Here is an 18,008-nt window from a genome sequence, read left to right as displayed (position 1 = left end):
TTCAGCCTCCAAGTGATCTAGCTCAGTGGCTACTATATCATGGTTGGTCTAAGGAAACAGACATGCTTTGTAAAACTTGGGTGTGGCATTTTCATTTAACACTATTTTACGGTTGTTATATCTGAGTTTTCCAACACCAGCCTTGCACACTGCTGTGGCATCATCCAGTACTTTCCCTTATTTCACCTTCAGTCGACTCTGTTCAGGGGATGTGGCAATGCAAATGGTGGATGGTTCTCCAATCAAGTTGTAGTTGTCTCAGCCACTCATAACCCCACAATGCTGGCCCTCCTGTTTTTAATCACATACAAGCCCAATGTTGCTTGCTGGTTGTTTTATTTCACTGTTATGAATGTCATTCTCACAGGAGTTTCCACAGTGCAAGTTCTTAGTTGAGTATCTGCAGGTTTCAGTTCATTATCTTCAAAATGCCATTTAAACTCACTTTGTGTAATGACTGAAACAACCTAGTCAGTGTCCAATTCTACTTTAATTTTCTGTTTACTTCTGGTGTAAGCCATGTTGATTGGCTATTGTTAGCTTTCACATTGTAAATCTCAAGGTTACACAATCCTGTGTTACTCACATCATTACCAGTTTTTTCATCCACACCATGCAGATTAGTGTTCTTTTTGAAACTGCAACTTGACTTTTTAGCCTTATCACTTCCCTGTGCAGCTCATTTATTTTTGTCTGCCTGACATGCTCTTTGTATGTGTCCTACTTTATTAAATTTTCCGCAAGTTTGGCTTTCAAACCTACATTGGTTTAGTGTGTGTGCAGCAGTGACAAAGATAACAATATTTCTTTGGCCAAGCAGGTTTCTATTTAGATAATTTTGTTCATGCTCACTTTCATTCCTGACTGTGATTGCGCCTCTGATTGTTTTTTTCACTGATACAGTAATTTCAACCACTTTTTAAAATGTGAATTGTGCTTCAGTTAGGGGCCATTTTTATAAGTTTTCCTGTAAGATTCCAAATACTAAATTATCTCAGAGTACATAATTAAGATCATTTTTACTTTAGTAACGTGTGCACTTATGACCTGGTGGCATAATGATGTATGCCATTTACATACTTTTACATATAACCCGTAATCAATTACTTAAACAAACAGAGAATGCTTAATCAAACAATATATTTACAATAGTACTCAAATATTACTGAAATATTAAATACACAACCTCATTTTTTAAAATTTGCTCCTTTTAATTTAAATATATCCATCTTATTATTATGTATTGCAATGTGCTGCTGCTGCAAAGCAACATATTTGACAGCATATGCGAGTGATATTAAACCTGACTCTGATTCTATTCTAAAGCAGGGGTACCCACAAGTAGTGACTTGCCATCAGACAGAGGACCTTGATGTCCTGCGCACAGACCACCCTGATAGCTTTTCCTGTCAAAACTTTTCAAAGTTGCAAAGTGGAGGTAACAATCAGAAACATTCAAAATCACTAAAAACTAAAATTAAAAAATGAATGTAGGAACATTTATCAAATATAAAATTAATTAAAACATTCATATCATCAACCACACATCAGCTGTTACCTTCTTAGTGCAAGTTGAACAGCCCATTCTAATCAATGGAACTAGGTTCCAAAGACCACACATGGCCAGTTTATCACTGAAAACCTGTACTGAAAATTTTATCCTTCCCTTTAATTTAACTGTGTTCCATTCCAGAAATGAGTACTGAGACCTGTGAGAAGCAGGTGGTCAAATCAATTGACATCAGTGGAAGTTGATAAGTTCTTGATCAGTTAGGGGATCAAAGGTTATGGGGGGGGGGAGGCAAGAGAAAGGGATTGAGAGCGATAATAAGTTAGCCATGATAGAATGGTAGAGCAGACTTGATGGACTGAATGGCCTAATTCTGCTCTTACGTCTTATGGCCTTATAGATTTCCCTAGTTCCAAGCTCTAATGTACAGGCATGAAAGTCAGGAATAGGTGGGCTCACAAACCACCAGACAAAAGACAATATATTTTAGCGCATTGCTTATAATTTTTTTTGTATTTGAATACAGCTCTACAATTCCATCTTCAATATCTCTTTCCTCTCCAAAATCCTTAGATGGGTTGACATCTCAACTTTGTGCTAATCTTTCTTGGGACTCTAATTTTCAAACAATCAGGCTTCTGTCTCACTACATCAAAAAAAAAAAACAAAATCTAGTTATTCCTCTGCATCCTGCTTTATCCTATTTCACACATATGACCAGGAAATCCTCCAGCACTTCTCCACCACTGTCCAGACTAATGGGACAGCATGTCGCCTGGTAATTCTCTGACGTTCCTCAATGGTCAATGCCAGAGCAGTATCTTCCCTTTCTGGAATGTGTACCACTATCTCTATGTCCCTGAGTATTATCCTTACATTTTCCCTTTTTTTCCATCAGCTGCTGTTGCATGGCAGCATTTAGACATTGGCAACAGCTCAACATTGTATTTGCCTTCATCACCACTGAGTCAACCTACAGGTTAACACATTGACTACCAAATCCCTTTGCACCTCTGATTTTTGAATGTTCTCCCTGTTTATAAAATAGTTTATGTCTTTATTCCTTCTATTAAAGTGCATGACCATACACTTCCCTACATTGTATTCCATCTACCACTTCTCCCAATCTGTCCAACTCCTTCAGCAGGCTCCCTACTTCCACAACACTAACTGCCCTTCCACCAATCTTCATATTGTCTGAAAACTTGGCTACAAAGCCATCAATTCTGTTATCCAAATCATTAACACATAATATGAAGAGAAGTGGTCCCAATATTGACCCCTGTGGTACACCACTAATCACTAGCAGCCATCCAGAAAAGGCCCCCTTTATTCCCCCTCTTTGCCCCCTGCCAGTCAGCCAATTTTTTATCTGCTAGCATCTTTTCTGTAATATCATAAACTCTTTTCTAGTTAAGCAGCCTCATGTGCAGCAGTTTGTCAAAGGCCTTCTGAAAATCCAAGTAAACAACATCCACTGACTCTTCTTTGTCTATCTTGCCTGATATTTCCTCATAGAATTACATAAGATTTTCCCTTTTCTTTTTATTAAGTGCAATTGTGAACAATAGCCCGATGAGAAATGCTGATCAAGTCAACTAGTTCCCAAAAAGAACTCTGATAGGCCAATCAGATGGTTCCCTGCTGCTCAGTGACAGAACACAAAAAAAATGTAGAATTAAGAAACATTAAAAAATAGTAGATTTGATTAGATTACACTGGATTCGACACTATTGTCATTGTGCCAAGTACAGATACAAAGCCAATGAAATGCAATTAGCATCTGACCAGAAGTGAAAAAGAATAGTGTTATTTACAAAATAACTGCGAATAAAAAGTGCTACAGCATACAAATATAAAAATACTGAGACAGTCCAATATGGGTGCAATATTGCTTAGTGATGTGAGGTTCAGCAGGGTCACAGCCTCAGGGAAGAAGCTCTTCCTGAGCTTGCTGACTTTGGCCCATTTTATCATATGTATACCCTGAAACCTCATCCTTACTAATGGACTCCAACATCATCTCAACAACTACAGTTAGGCTAACTAGCCTATAATCTCTTTTTTTCTACCTCCCTCTCTTTTAAAAAGTGACATTTGCAATTTTCCAGTCCTCAGGAACCATTCCAGAACTCAGCAATTCTTTAAAGATCATTACTAATGTCTGCACAATCTCTTCAGCTACCTCTTTCAGAACCCAGGAGAGTCGTCAATTTGGTCCAGGTAACTTATCTACCTTCAGGATTTTCAGCTTCCAACCACTTTCTCCTTAGTAAAAGCAACTACACTCACTTTTGCCCCCTGAAGCTCTTGAATTCCTGGCATATCGTTAGTGTCTTCCACGATGGAGACTGACACAAAATACTTAAAAGTTCATCCGCCATTTCTTTGTCCCCATTATTATCTGCATGGCATCAATTTCCAGTACTCCAACATCCACTCTCACATCTCTTTTACTCTTAATATACGTGAAACTCTTTTTGTATCCTCTTTTATATTATTGTCTCATTTAACCTTCATGTTTCAATCTCCTTATGGTGTTTTTAGTTACATTGATCACTTTTGCCTCTGCCTGAGCTTACTTGCTGCTGAAAGACTCTTCTTGCCCTTGTTCCCTTCTAGACTTGACCATATGAGGGCAGTTCTGGGCAGCCTCTTTCATTCTAACCGCTGTTAACTGAGATCAATTGAAAATCTACTACTCGTTTCCTAACTCACCCGTCCATCATCTTTGTACATGCTACCCTACACTAGTTACTGACTAAGTAACACTACAATTTGAAAACTAACATCCTTTGTTTTAAATACATGTTTTAAGATAAATGAGAGTGAGGGACAAGGAAAAATGAGGACAAAATTGGGAGTATAAACAATAGTGGGTGAGTAACTGATTATATCAGTGGTCCTTTTACATTCAGCACCTTCCTGTGCAAGCATCAACATGCACCAAATAAACTAAAGGACAGGAATTGATGAAAAACACAAATAATTTCCAAATTAATTAGAATTCATTTTAACTAGTGTTAATCAAAACTATCTGCATAACAAAATTTCCTGTTTAAAATTGTTAAAATATCTTTAGTTTAAATACCATATCCGTCAAACCAACATTGCACACCTACCCTTGAAGCTCATTCAAAATCAAACACTTAAATTACCTCTCTCAAATACTGTTCTATTACTTAAAAAGCATTGCTTTTTATCTCCATTTTAGAAGGACTATGCAAGTTTAAAATAAATGTGTCAACTCCATGGCTAAAATAGCAGAGAAAGGAATTACAAATGAATATGTTAATGGTCCTCACATTAGTAATCCACCATGTCATTTCAAGGCTCATCTTCTTTAGAAGCCCCATGCCACTCATTGATTAAGACAAAAAATTCATTCCTAATCCTTGTGAAATTGTCTATTATGGCAAATTCTTGAAGAATCTTGTTATACTGGTCATTTTTCCCTGCCAGTTTCTCAAGGAAATCTGTAATTTCTGCCCATGGATCTCAGTTAAGAGTGAGAATTAAATATTTGTGTCATCCTTGGAGAAAACAATACTTAGTCTGCTACTAGATGACACAGAAAGATCATGGGCTTTATCATCCGCTTTTTAAATTATTTATACAATCCATGACAATATATACCAGAAAACACACATCACTGAAAACATTCAGGGAAATTAAATAAAATATATAGGCTTACATTTTGTGATGGGAGAATTTCCTGTTTCCTCTTACTATTTTCAGGAACAGACAAAAGCCAAGATTCCATACGTTCTTTTCCACTGAGATCCACACGATTAGATTGGCTGGCTTCCCGACAATTTAATAGGATGTTGTGCAGTTGCTGATATTGTGGCCTTTCTTCATACTTCAGAGTACTCACATAAGACAGATAATTGACAATTTCACCTACAAGACCATTTAAGGATACAAATCAGACAATGATCTAGCAATCAAACTGAGACAGCTGCTTATATATTTACAATAATAATTCAAACGCTATTTTTATTCTGAATGTAAAGGGTAATTTCTATCACATAGCTTTACTACCTTTTGTCATTATCAAGAGGATTTAAGACACTGGAATGCTTAAAGCAGCACTAATATTGATGCTGAAGATACAAAATGCTAGTAACCTTACCATATTTGGTGATGCAAGGCAAAAGAGATTCTCTACACTTTAGAGAATTAAATAAATAAGATCAGGCAGCTTGAGACTGTGGCATAACATCTGATTTCGTGCAGTAACTAAGATATTAAACATACACATAATTGATCACAGGGGTTGAAACTAACAGGGGACAGGGCTTCTAAATCTTTGCACCTGCCTCCAATTTACAGAAATCATGACTCTGTTCTGCCTGTATATTCTAAATTGTGGGCAAGGGATTTGCAAGTGGCCTGGACCTGGTGCTGGCAAATGTCAGAGCTGAAAATCCACACCATCATAAATCTGAAAAATAGAAACATGCAAACATCTTTCAGGAAAGGCCCACATAGCACAGGAAAACCACGGTTCTATTAAATCAGTGCTGCTGCAAATTTGTATTCTTCAGCTATATAAGTTAAAATGCCCTTCATAATCAATTTATTTTGCAACAGTTTCTTCATATGTTTGATTGGCTATGCCCTGTACAGCAAGGGCCTGCAAGTGAATATTTCTGCTGACCATAGCAAGTGCTTTCAGAAATCCATTATGTTAGATAACAAAGCATTCAGTGCTGTTTATATTTGGGCCACAACTTATTTTGCATCTGTCCTCCTAGTCCGTGCTCTGCCATCGTGGGCATTTCTCAGCCGGACACAAAAAAAGATTGGAGCATAATAGTAAGTGACCTTTCAGCTCACTGTGATTATAATTAAAATAGAGTTTCTCCTTAACAATAATATAGCAATATCATCATCTTGTGCGGGCATAACTGGCCCTGAGGTACTCATTACCAGATCAAGTGAAGCAAGAGATGGTAATGAGCACCTCAGGGCCAGTAATGACCATAATCCTTGAACAAAATGATGTTATCACTATTATCAATCTATGTGGCCTTATTCTGTCTTCTGTACTTGTAACAATGCTATTTTTCACAATTTTGCATTCCAAAGGCAATTACTTGCAATTTTTTAAGCAATTCAACAAGCCACATTTAACTTTTTCAGCAATATATGTGGGCCCAAGAGCACCACTGGTATTGCCATTGATTGGTCAACACACACACGCAAATATTTTAACCATTTTACACCATGCTACACAATGTGGATCAAGCGGAGTTAGATTTCCACTGCAGATGAATTGTTTTTTTTAACCCCAGTTCACCCCTTGTATATTTTGTTACTCTACAATGGAGCTGATAGGATTCAATAATAACTTTGCAAAGTACCAATAAAATTGATTTCTGTAGGAGAAAAAAAAACAGCCCTCCAGCTGGTCTCGTGTGGAATGGGCTAAAGTTGAATTAAAACCTCAGTTAGTGTTTGTGTGTTGTCTCTATAACCCCAATACCATTCCAAGGGTTCATGAACCTGGGTGATAAATGAAAGGGCAGCTACAAGGCAAAGTTTGTCAGGGTCTGCCTAATGGACGTTCTGTCATTGACCTTCACCCTGACCATACCTCTCTCAATTTGAGTATCTGGTATACTGGTTATAAATGAAGCCACACGTGTTCTAGAACAGCTCACAAAATTACCACAAGAACTGGCTTTGCCCAAAGACGACAGAGGGTGGTGGTCAAAGGGCCTTATTCTAGCTGAAGGTCTGTGATTAGTGGTGCTCTGCAGGGCTTTGTGCTGGAACATCTGCTGTTTGTCATGTATATAAATGATCCGGATGAAAATGTCGATGGGTGGGTTCGTAAGATTGCAGATGACATGAAGATTGGTGGTGATGTGGATAGCGCTAAGTGACTGGCAAAAAAAAATAGATCAGTTGCAGATATGGGTGGAGAAATGGGAGATGGAATTTAACCTGGTCAAATATGAAGTGTTGTACCTTAACAGTGTTGATGAGCAGAGGGTTCTTGGGATCTTATGTTCATAGCTCCCTGAAAGAAGCTACACAGGTTGATAGGGTGATAAGGCATATAACATACTTGCCTTTGTTAACTGAGGCATCAGGGTTCAAAAATCAGGAAGTTATGATGCAGTTTTGAACCCTGGAATTGTTGAGCTTTATTAAAACTCTAGTTAGGTTGCATCTACAGCACTGCGTAAAGGTCTGGTCACTCCATTATAGGATGGATATCAAGGCTTTACACGAGAGGTCTATCAGGATGCTGCCTGGATGACAGGACATGTGCTATAATGAGAGTTTGGACAAACTTGGGTTGCTTTCTCTGACGTGGTGAAGGCTGAGGGGAGATCTGATAGAGGTTTATAAGATAATGAGAGTATAGACAGACATACAGTATCGTTTTTCCCCAGTCTAATACCAGAGGGCACACATTTAAAGTGAGAGAGGGTGATTTTTAAAAGAGATGTTAGAGACAGGTTGTTTTACACAGTGAGTGTTGGGTGCCTGAAATGTGCTGCATGGTCTGGTGGTAGAGGCAGATACATTTGGGATTTTTAAAGAGTCATTCAGATAGGCAGATGAACTCAAGGACTATGGAGGGATATGGGCATTGTGTAGGCATAGGGAATTAGTTTAGTTTGCCACTTGATTACTAATTCATTTGGTTCAGCACAACACTGAGGGTCGAAGGGCCTCTTCCTGTTCTGCCCTGTTCTCGGTTCTCATTGGGAAAATACTTCCATAAAAGCTGCTCCAACAACCTCAACAAACATAAGAAATTTAAGTAACGGAAAACCATTTCAACCTCAGCACTGCACCCTCAAATCAACTTCACAAAGCAAAGCCTACACTTGACTCCAGGGAGAAATGAGATGAATTATTACTTGGGGAAAATTAGGTAAGCACTGAAAGAGAATATGCTCACGTGGGTGGAGGGGGGGAGAGGACAGTGAGGGGAAAGTGACTTTAAAGCAGCAAAAGTGTTGGTATTGACTAGTTAGGCTGAATAGACTACTTCTAAACGACAGACTTGATGTAAACCAATGTCTCAGTCGGAGTTGCGCTAATCTCACATATTGTTTAGTAGTCTGTGAGGTTACATTGATGTTCGGAAATGCAGCATCAAGCAGGAGCACATGACTTATAGCACGGGATCTTGGAAGCTGGCCATAACCCAAGATGGATTTCCCACCTGAAGGATTACTGGAGAGTCAACCAAAGTGTTAACCTACAAGTTTCTATTTTATTCAATTACACCTAAAAGGTCACATCCATCTGGAAGATGTGACTGGGGGCTCATACCTCTTCCAGAGCTATAATCAACACTCAAAAAAAGACTGAAATCTTAAAAAAAAAAATCACTTGACTGTGAGTATTCCAAAAATTAAACAGAAAACCACTGTTTTACTAAGTTTCTGCCGCTAACAACTTGGCACTTATTTATTCCGGCTTTGTTTTAGGTATCTGCGAACCGATCTTTGTAACTCTTCCAATTTTCTTGTTGGCTCAATGGGAGCAAAACTGGATCGAATTGGAAAATGTGCAGTGGAATTGCCCTTTAACCTAGTTCAGGCAGGTGGTAAATTTATGCTGCCTCCTCAATGTCAGCAGTGCAAACTGCACAGTCGTTAACACCTCTCCCTGGGCCCTACTTTCTGTGCATGGCTTGGACTGGTTCAAGCTGATAGTCTCCAATTAAATCCAGCATGAGGTGAACCTGGAGCTTTGTGGCTGTAAGAGATATACCAAGAACTAGGTAGTTTGCTACATGAGATGCAGATCACTAACAACTGGTGGAGAGTAGGAGAGAGGTTCTCTCCCCACAGGAATCCCTGGAGTCACTCAACTAAGCTGAGTGGAAAAAGCTAGCTGTTGATGTCAATACCAGGAGTGGAGTGCTAAGAATATGGATGTAGCAAAGCAAGAAGCTCAATTACCTCACAAGACGAGTCAAGGTCAATGAATGCATCATCTAACTCCCATTATTCACCCACCCACAAAATTTATGCCATTCAGGACATTACCTTCATAATGACCCTAGAAGGTGAACACACCAATCACTAATTTGAGCTTCATAGGAACATCACAGCTTCCATACTGCCAACAATTCAATAAAGACACAGGAGAGGTGCTGGAATCTGCAGCAACACACAACCTGCTGGAAGAACTCAACAGGTTGAGCAATATGGATGGGGTTTCAGCCCAAAATGTTGACTATTTTTTTCACTCCCAGCGAGTTCTGCCAGCTATTCAATTGTGAAAAATACCCCCTGAGACACCATACAATGTTTCCTCATACATAAAAAGATGAAGTATAATCAGTGCAAACATTCTCAAGGAGAGAGGGCAGAACATGACAGCACTATCATTCTCAACATTGGAAGAGAGCTACAACTGGACATAGCTACAAAAATATTTCAAGGCTATCAAAAGTGATATTCCATTCTTAATTAATTCTCTAGGACACATTCCCTCTCTCCTCATTCCATAATTGCTGCTAATCAGAAGTTCCAGGCAATAACTTCTTTTTCTCCTGCTCTCAACTCTTCTCCTACAAGACATCCAACCTGGACAGGCAGCAGTTCAACAACAGAGCAACAGTGAAGGTGCACTGATAGGCCATCTGACACCGATGGTCACCGGCATAAACACCATCGCTGCACATTCTGCACCATGTAGTTCAGGGCTAGAATCTACACTTGGTACCTTGCACTTGGTGAGTCTTCGGGCTCAGTGGTCTGTCAATAGCGCTGAGGTGACAGAAGTTCATAATCCAAGCTTGCTGGCTAAAGATTTTGTCAGCTCTCAAAGACACATGGGAGCAGAAGTGGGGTACAGCACCACTCGAGCAGTACTTGAGGTAAAGCCTGGTACACATCCTTTCTGCGATGGAGGTTGCTGATAGCGTCCAACGGCCAATGCCTCATCTTCCACAGCAACACAGGCAGATACCACTCATTATACATAGATGTTGCAGCAAGTACTGTGTTCGCTTGCTGCACGTACCAGTGTTTAGCGTAGCTTTGAGGGTGTTGTCAGTTCCCTTACAGATAATTGGAATTGTTGAGGTGTGTGAGAGTGGCAGAGAACTTCATTAGAATCTGCCCCTTTCTAGAAGAGATCTCAAGTGGATACCTCTACCTGAAAATATTTTGGGATAAGGAAATTACTGAGCAAACTCAGTAATTATCATGACTATTAAGAATAACAGCAAGGGAAATATTAGTGAAGCTCTCCCTATTCTCCACAGATCACACCCTACGCATTACGTACATGTTCTTCAGAGCAGAGGGCTCATTCTCCTCAAACCAGAAGTTTTGGGATGTGCAATTTTGCATGCTTGGCCATTTTTCTCTAACTAAAGGTCTACAGGTCACAAAAGAGGCACTGACATCGACCATTAAATCATAATCCAGCTGATCACATTGTAGTCTGGTGAAACATTAACACAACGATCCTGTAACCACAGGACAGTAATATAGTCTCATTGCTGTCAATGAACCATCAGTTTGATTGGTGTTGTCAGCTGTTCCAGTGGAGGCCAATTTACATACCCACCCAACCAACTCCTGAAACCTAGTCACATCTTTTGGGTACAAATCAAGAGCATGACAGAATCTCCAGTTCAAGTCCAGTTATTGTCAAGAAGCTCACCCAATCCAGCCCACTGTTATGGTTGCTGGTTAGAACTCTAACCCTCTACTATTTTTTGGGGAAAGTATTCGCTGGCCTTACTATCCCAGAAGGGAATTAAAAAGACAAGTGGCAGCAGAGTGTACCACCAGTCTGTGGGCACTGCAAACTATGATCTGACGTCAGGGAGAAGCTCAAGAACACTACCTGACAAAAGGTTTGGTGCAGTATCAAATGTGCTGATAGTTCTCCAAATCCTTATCTCTGTGAGTACCAAACAGCCATTGGCATTGATAGGAATTACTGTTGGAGGCCTTCATTGTCATGCTGTCCTTGCAAGAAATAGGCTTCCTGCACATTTTCCCGGCTTTGGGAGGTGTTATTTTATGCAGATGTGGAAGGCACTGTTCTTGCAGGGACATGGCGAAAACAATCAGGCAATGCAGCCATTGGTGATTTTCACTCCCATCCATACTGAAAAGGCTATTACAGTTTGTGTAGCACTCAAAACCCTGTACAAGTCTACTTCAAAATTCAAAAAACTGGATCTAAAACTTGAAGAATGGGTGCTCCATTATTTGCTTTATTTGAATCTGGGGGTGGAGTGCAGGCTAAGTAAAATAATGTTAAAATTCTTTTTGCTTCTTAAAAAAAAAAGCTGCACTAGCCTGCACAGGATAACTGAAGACAATCAGAACAAAAAATGCAACTTAGGAGCAGAAAAAAAAGAGCAGGTGTCATGCATGAGGGGTAAAAAAAAATAGAATGTCTGTCAGCATTGGTATATATGAACACGTTAGAACATTCTGTATGATCACATTCATTTGGCAGTGAAAAATGAAGAATACAGGAAGTCCAATTTAAAAGTTTGCTGGTGTTCTTCTAAAGCTGGCACACATCAAAAAATGATGAAACCAATCAAAGTAATAGTAGCTGAGCCAACGTGGGCTGCATGGTTCACTCTACAGAAAGCTTTATTGATCCCGAGTAACCTTCCTAACATTAATCAGGGTCAGCATATTATTTGTCATTTATTCAATTGTGTAAAACTATGTTCCGGAAAAGAGTTCCAGGTAAAAGTTCCTTTGCCATCAAGGTCTCATCATTAGCTCCATGATTCAACACTCAAGCTGAACCAAAAGATTATTCTTTCAAACCCCACTCCAGCTAGTGGAGCACGTAATTCAGAACGACATCCCAGCATAAGTCAGGGGGAGGGAGGAGGATTAATTAATAATAAGTTAACTCCATCAACAGCTGGATCACCTCGGCATTATCCCTGTCAGTGAGCAACATATGGTCAAAATCAAAAACAGCACTTTCTAAATAAGGCGATTTTTTTTCCTCCTCTGGAACAGGCTGCTTTGAATATTAGATTGCATGTGTGTAGAATGGTAGAAAATGGATTCTCCCGCAAGATTTGCACAGTGATAATTTTTGATCTCAGTCTGCCTTTTGGGAAGAACCACTTCCTCTACATGAAAGAACAGAATTTTAAGTATTAGTTGACAAGGGGTTAGTGTTGCTTTATGACCCAAGGTGCTTAAGGAAGGTCAGATTGTTTATCTGTCTAGCATTGTTGCCCTCTTCAGTACAAGCATTTGACATATGAGACTAAATATATTTAAAAGAAGAAATTTTTAATTTGTGCAAATGATTTTATTCTCGATTCCTGATTTAACTCTTGTGATTGTCTTTTTCTTGATTAATATTAGGGTTTATGTGCAGGGAAATCTTTGTCAGGCAAATGCTAAGGTTCAGTGCTAATAATACTGCTTAAAATCTACAGCCAACTTGCAATGAATGGGAAATAATATTGCCTATTCTCTGCAGCCATTCCAGTTAATTAAGTCATTCTTTTCACCTAAAATCCATTTAGCATGTTTATTTTAAAAAATGAATCAATAATGTTGCATTTGAAATGCTAATTGTGCCACTTGCTGCACAAATAGATAATATATCTGATAATAGGTTATAAACAAAAGATACTGGAAATCCTTTTGCCTAATGAGCAAAAGATGAAGTAGTCACTTCACTGGCTGCTTGAAAACTGACCATTATCCCGACTGGGAAAGACTATTGCAGGCTGGTATTTCATGATGCCTAGAAAGTACACCAGTATAATTGTACGTAACACTCTTACTAGCATCGTATCCAGAGGGAAAGCACTGATGGACTGAAGTAGGGAGATTTTCCATAAATCTGAAAAAGAATTAAAACATCTTAATAAGTTATAGAATTCTTTCTGATAACAAAAAAAATGTCAGCAACAAACCCAGCATGCTGAGAAAATGTATCCAAGCTAAAATCTGAACTTTAGCTCTTTCATCATTTTGTCATACTTACTAAGGATACAAGCAATACTCACATTTAAACTCACAAAATATTGTACTCTTATTACTTGACATTTTAAATGCTTAACCAAATAATTATCTGCTTTGCAAGTACGATTTACATTGCCAACATGATAAGATTTTATGCATCACATACTACATATTGTAGATACTTTAAGCAGCTGTGAATTTGTTAAACTTGGACAAAATTATTCTTGCACATGCACTCATTTTAACACTGCAATGCATTTTTAACATTGCTGATTATAATGTACTGCTAAATTTGACTTCCCATCCAAGGACGACTGAGTTTCTGAAAGATCTTTGCACTTCCTTCTTTCAAAATAATTATTTCAGTCCATTCCCTATCAATCATGCCTCAAACATGCCTTCCTTTTCTTAATTCAATACTGTACTTTTTCATCGTGACTAGCTTTAGATCTTTCCAATTCAGCAGACTAACGCATTGATTTCTTTCTGACTTTGTTGTCTTCTTGCATAACTTTTGCCAGCAATGCTTAAAATTGATTAATTTTATTTGTCCCAAATACATTGAAACATTTATGTCAGCGTCTGATATTCTTTGCTACTATGATATTTCACTTCAGGATCCAGCTACTATTAACTAACTTTCAAATATCTATTTCTGATAAGTTAACATATTTTCAATCAGTCCTTAACTTTCAAACTACATTTCCACAAACCAAAGCAGAAGCTTGGTAAAATTCCTGAATGTAAATAAACATATCTATTGCTACAAATCCAATCATTATTTATCCCTTAAATAAAACTTCTGCACAGTTATGTACATTTGAATACAAAAACAGTGAATCCATTTATATAACAAATCTAAATTAGTATTTAGTAGTGCTAAATGACATAACAAATATAAATAACCAAGAAATTCTCAGATGGTTCCTGCAAAAATATGCAAGGACTTTGAAATGACTAAACATCAGAAATTCTGCAGATGCTGGATATCCAAAGCAACACACACAAAATGCTGGAGGAGCTCACTGCGTTCAGGAGGAAAATGTAAGGTTATTTTTATGAATGAAAAGAACACATGGACATGGGGGGAGTAGGGTTGAAATGTGATACTCTGGAGGAATTGATGTGCTTTGAAGATTGCCCCCCCCACCCCCAAACCAGCCACAGTAAACCATGAAACGGAAGAAAATTCATACTTGACTTTGGCTCGTTGAACTGCTACAGGGTCCTTCAAGTCCTGCTCCCAAGGCAGCTTCCCACACAGCCACTGTAGCAAGCAGTAGCCAAGGATTTCCAGGTCACTTCGTCTGGATGGAGCTGCAAGAACATGATTGAGGAAGAGAAATTAAGAATGAAGGATTAAAAATCACTTGAGGAAAATATAGAGAAACCTTTCATTTAACTGTTGTTGATGAAATGTGTAAAACCCAAGCAGACAAGTGTCTTGTTTGTTCAGCTGCACGGGAGTTGGAACGCCCAAAATTTTGGCCTTGGTTCACAGACAGGCTATGACTCGTGTAATAAAAGCAGGGGTCAGTTTCCTTACCTCCCCCCAACCTCATCCTTCCTCAGTCTGGCCTGTCACATGAACTTGATCCCTGTGGCCTCTGACATGATCCAGACAGCTCATAATCCAGCAGCAACACTTTCTTAAAGAGCCAGCAGTAAAACAAAGAAATAAATGTCTGCCTTTAAATTGCTAACACATGTTCCAGGAAGTCCACAGGGTCTGAATCACCCATTCGGAGACCCCGCGCACAGACTAAACACTGATGGCCTTTTCCTTACTTGCACAAGTATGAAGTTTGAGGAAAAGGCAAAACTGCCATCTAGTGTAGAGCAGGAACGGCAAAGCCAGCACACACGTTATTGCGTTCAGTTTGACTGCAGTCTTTTGAAATGAATAGTGGATAAGTCGCTGAAAACAACCATCATTCGCAGGGTGAATCGAAAATGCCAAGTGTTACTTAAGACTTGTAAGGGGCCAGTTTTAAATTATTTAACTGTACTGTAAGTGCTGATCTACAAAACAGACGAAAGCAGGCTGCAACAATCTAAAATTACTATTGATTTAAATGATCAGACATGAACATAGTGGTAAAAGGACACAGAATTAGTTTCCACTATCATAAACATATTGTTTTTATTCCATTTCAACATATTTCATGGGCTTTAAATTGATTAAATTTGTGGAGTTATAATCCATTTTATTCCTACCCTTTAATTTTAAATCACTGTTGTTGAGCTGAACTACCTAAAGACACATTTGGTAACTTCCGGAAAAACTAAATTTCCCACAAAATTGGAACACACTTCAGTTGTCTTAAGTAATCGATGAGACTTCATTATCGAATCCCTGTTTTGGAATGGCTAATGGCATTCATTTAAATGTTTTTCTCACTGAAACAGTCTCACCTCAAGAATCATACCACATATCAATTGGCTCTAGAAATTACCTGACTACTGGGAAAAAAAATACCAACTTGACTTCTTCTAACACCCACATCATTAATCCTCAATCAGGTCTATTATCCAGACATACTAATTCAGCAGTGTCGATTAGGTTAAGGGGATTGTTTTTTAAGGTGTTCAGCTGTGACTTTGTGGTAACACTACTGGCTCAAAGACAAAAGACTGCGCATTACATTTTGAGTTCAGGGATGTGGGCGCATAAACCAGGAGCATAATCAGTGACAGGGACTACAGGTGATGGCTTTGATCTTTCCATTATTTATTCCAAGGAAAACTTTGCTTTTCAGATACCTGATGCCGGACAAGCAGTCTGATAAATAAGAAAAATATGAGGGCTCAGAAGGTGAGGCTGAGCTAGGTGTACAAGCAGATTAGAAAATACAGAACCAGTGTGAACAAAGATCACACTGCTTTCATCCCATTTAGAAATTTGATATGCATAGCTCTCAGAATTCTAATTAGTTCCCAGATTGGCAGACTTCCACAAAAGCACTGTATATTTATAAAAATGTCAATAATTGTAGTATGAATCTATATTCCTCAACAAAGTGTCAGCATGTGGAAGAGTTTTATCAGTGGATGCATAATAAATTACTCTTGCAGGCATTTTCGGGTGCTTGCATTGTATTCACATAAAAAAGGACAATTTTTCACTTCACCGTGTAGCCCAGAAGAATCAAACTGCCTACTACCAATAACTCAATATATAACTACATCTGCTGGACCAGAGTTCTAGAGCAATGCTACACATTCTACTATTCACAATAATAGACCTTCAGTGGTGTTGTGCAAACAGACAATTCTTTAAAAAACATCTAATTTTGCAAACTGCAATATTTTGTTATCTCCAGAGAAATTAGATATTGACTACATGCTTCAGTGACTAGAAATACTGCTGCAAAGCAGCCTGTGCATTAATCTAGATACTACCATTTCAGTGACACTAACAATGTTAAAAAGTTCAAACATAACTCGGATACAGTAATAATTCGCAGTAATTATCAAAAGCTGACAGTGCAGGATTTTAATTAATAAAGTTATTCATTGTGCTCTCTGGTAATTTGCTTGTAATATTGACAACAATAAAGTAGTTTGCTCTGTGATAGATCAAGCAGAACAAGTTTGACCTCTGCTTTGCATCAAATGATATGTGAGAATAATGGGCAACACTATAATGAGTCTGTCTGTGCAATGGGTGCTCCGTATTAGAGCAGTATGACACAAGCATTCGTGTTTACTCCACACTTAAAGTGACCATAAAGAGCCTATCAGTTGAGCAGATGGCAGTCTAACCCACCTTAGATCATTGTGTGTGTTAACTGTAAAGACTGGGAATAAAAGAAGGACAAAGAAACTTACATAGTTTTATAAAGCTACATTACTGTTTTGACAACTTGCTATCTGGGACATTGCTATCTGCTACCTGGCAAAAGGTAATGCAGAGGGGCAAAAGTTTTTCAGTTCAAAACAGTTGCTTAAAAGACATTTCATTAAAAACAAATTAATTAAAATATACTAATACAGTTAAAGTAACAAAATTAAGCACTTACAAAAGCTCATTTTCCTCAAAGATTTTCTTTCCTCCTCACATCTTGCGAATTTCAAAATTCTTTCTGAGGAGGATCAACCCTGCCATACAGTAAGCTAGTTGCTACCTGTGGCTATCACTAAGAATGTCCACACTTGTTGCTCTGCAACAGTAATGCTACATTTCACCTAATCATAATTTGAGCCAAGTTTCTTTGTCTTGTTATGAGGAGAGCACTTGATAAAGAATACCCCATCCTCCTGACTTGTCCAGTTGTTAGGGCCTTTAGATGGTCTGTCCAGTTGAGTCACTTGTTAATGGCAGCTCCCAGGATGTTCGTTGTAAGTTCTCAACAATGCTTAAGGTACTGAATGCAGTTAATTATTCTCTTGCTAACTCTGGTCATTGTTCCAACAATGTATTTTCAAATCCCAGCCTCAGGACATTTCTTAATAACATGGAATCCATTCACGTTTCAACACCTGCCATTTGTGTAATTGTTATGATTTTGCTTCTGTGGTGAAAATAGTACAATATTGTC

General features: G+C 38.5%; 1 protein-coding gene across 7 annotated transcripts in view; it reads right to left on the bottom strand.

The window, feature by feature from the left end:
* Positions 1 to 18,008, bottom strand: part of LOC140201336 (serine/threonine-protein kinase VRK1-like) — a 101,865-nt gene that overhangs the window by 24,972 nt on the left and 58,885 nt on the right. For all 7 annotated transcript variants that reach the window (XM_072265265.1, XM_072265270.1, XM_072265271.1 and 4 more), the window contains 3 exons: positions 14,664 to 14,784; positions 13,287 to 13,345; positions 5,205 to 5,413 (listed from right to left, as the gene is read on the bottom strand). In XM_072265265.1, coding sequence (XP_072121366.1) covers positions 5,205 to 5,413; positions 13,287 to 13,345; positions 14,664 to 14,784 — 389 coding nt within the window. The remainder of the gene's footprint in view (positions 1 to 5,204; positions 5,414 to 13,286; positions 13,346 to 14,663; positions 14,785 to 18,008) is intronic.

Source organism: Mobula birostris, chromosome 8 (assembly GCF_030028105.1).
Source record: "Mobula birostris isolate sMobBir1 chromosome 8, sMobBir1.hap1, whole genome shotgun sequence".
Taxonomy (NCBI): Eukaryota; Metazoa; Chordata; class Chondrichthyes; order Myliobatiformes; family Myliobatidae; genus Mobula; species Mobula birostris.
The sequence above is the reverse complement of the archived record's forward strand: the minus strand, read 5'-3'. Positions and strand labels throughout refer to the sequence as shown.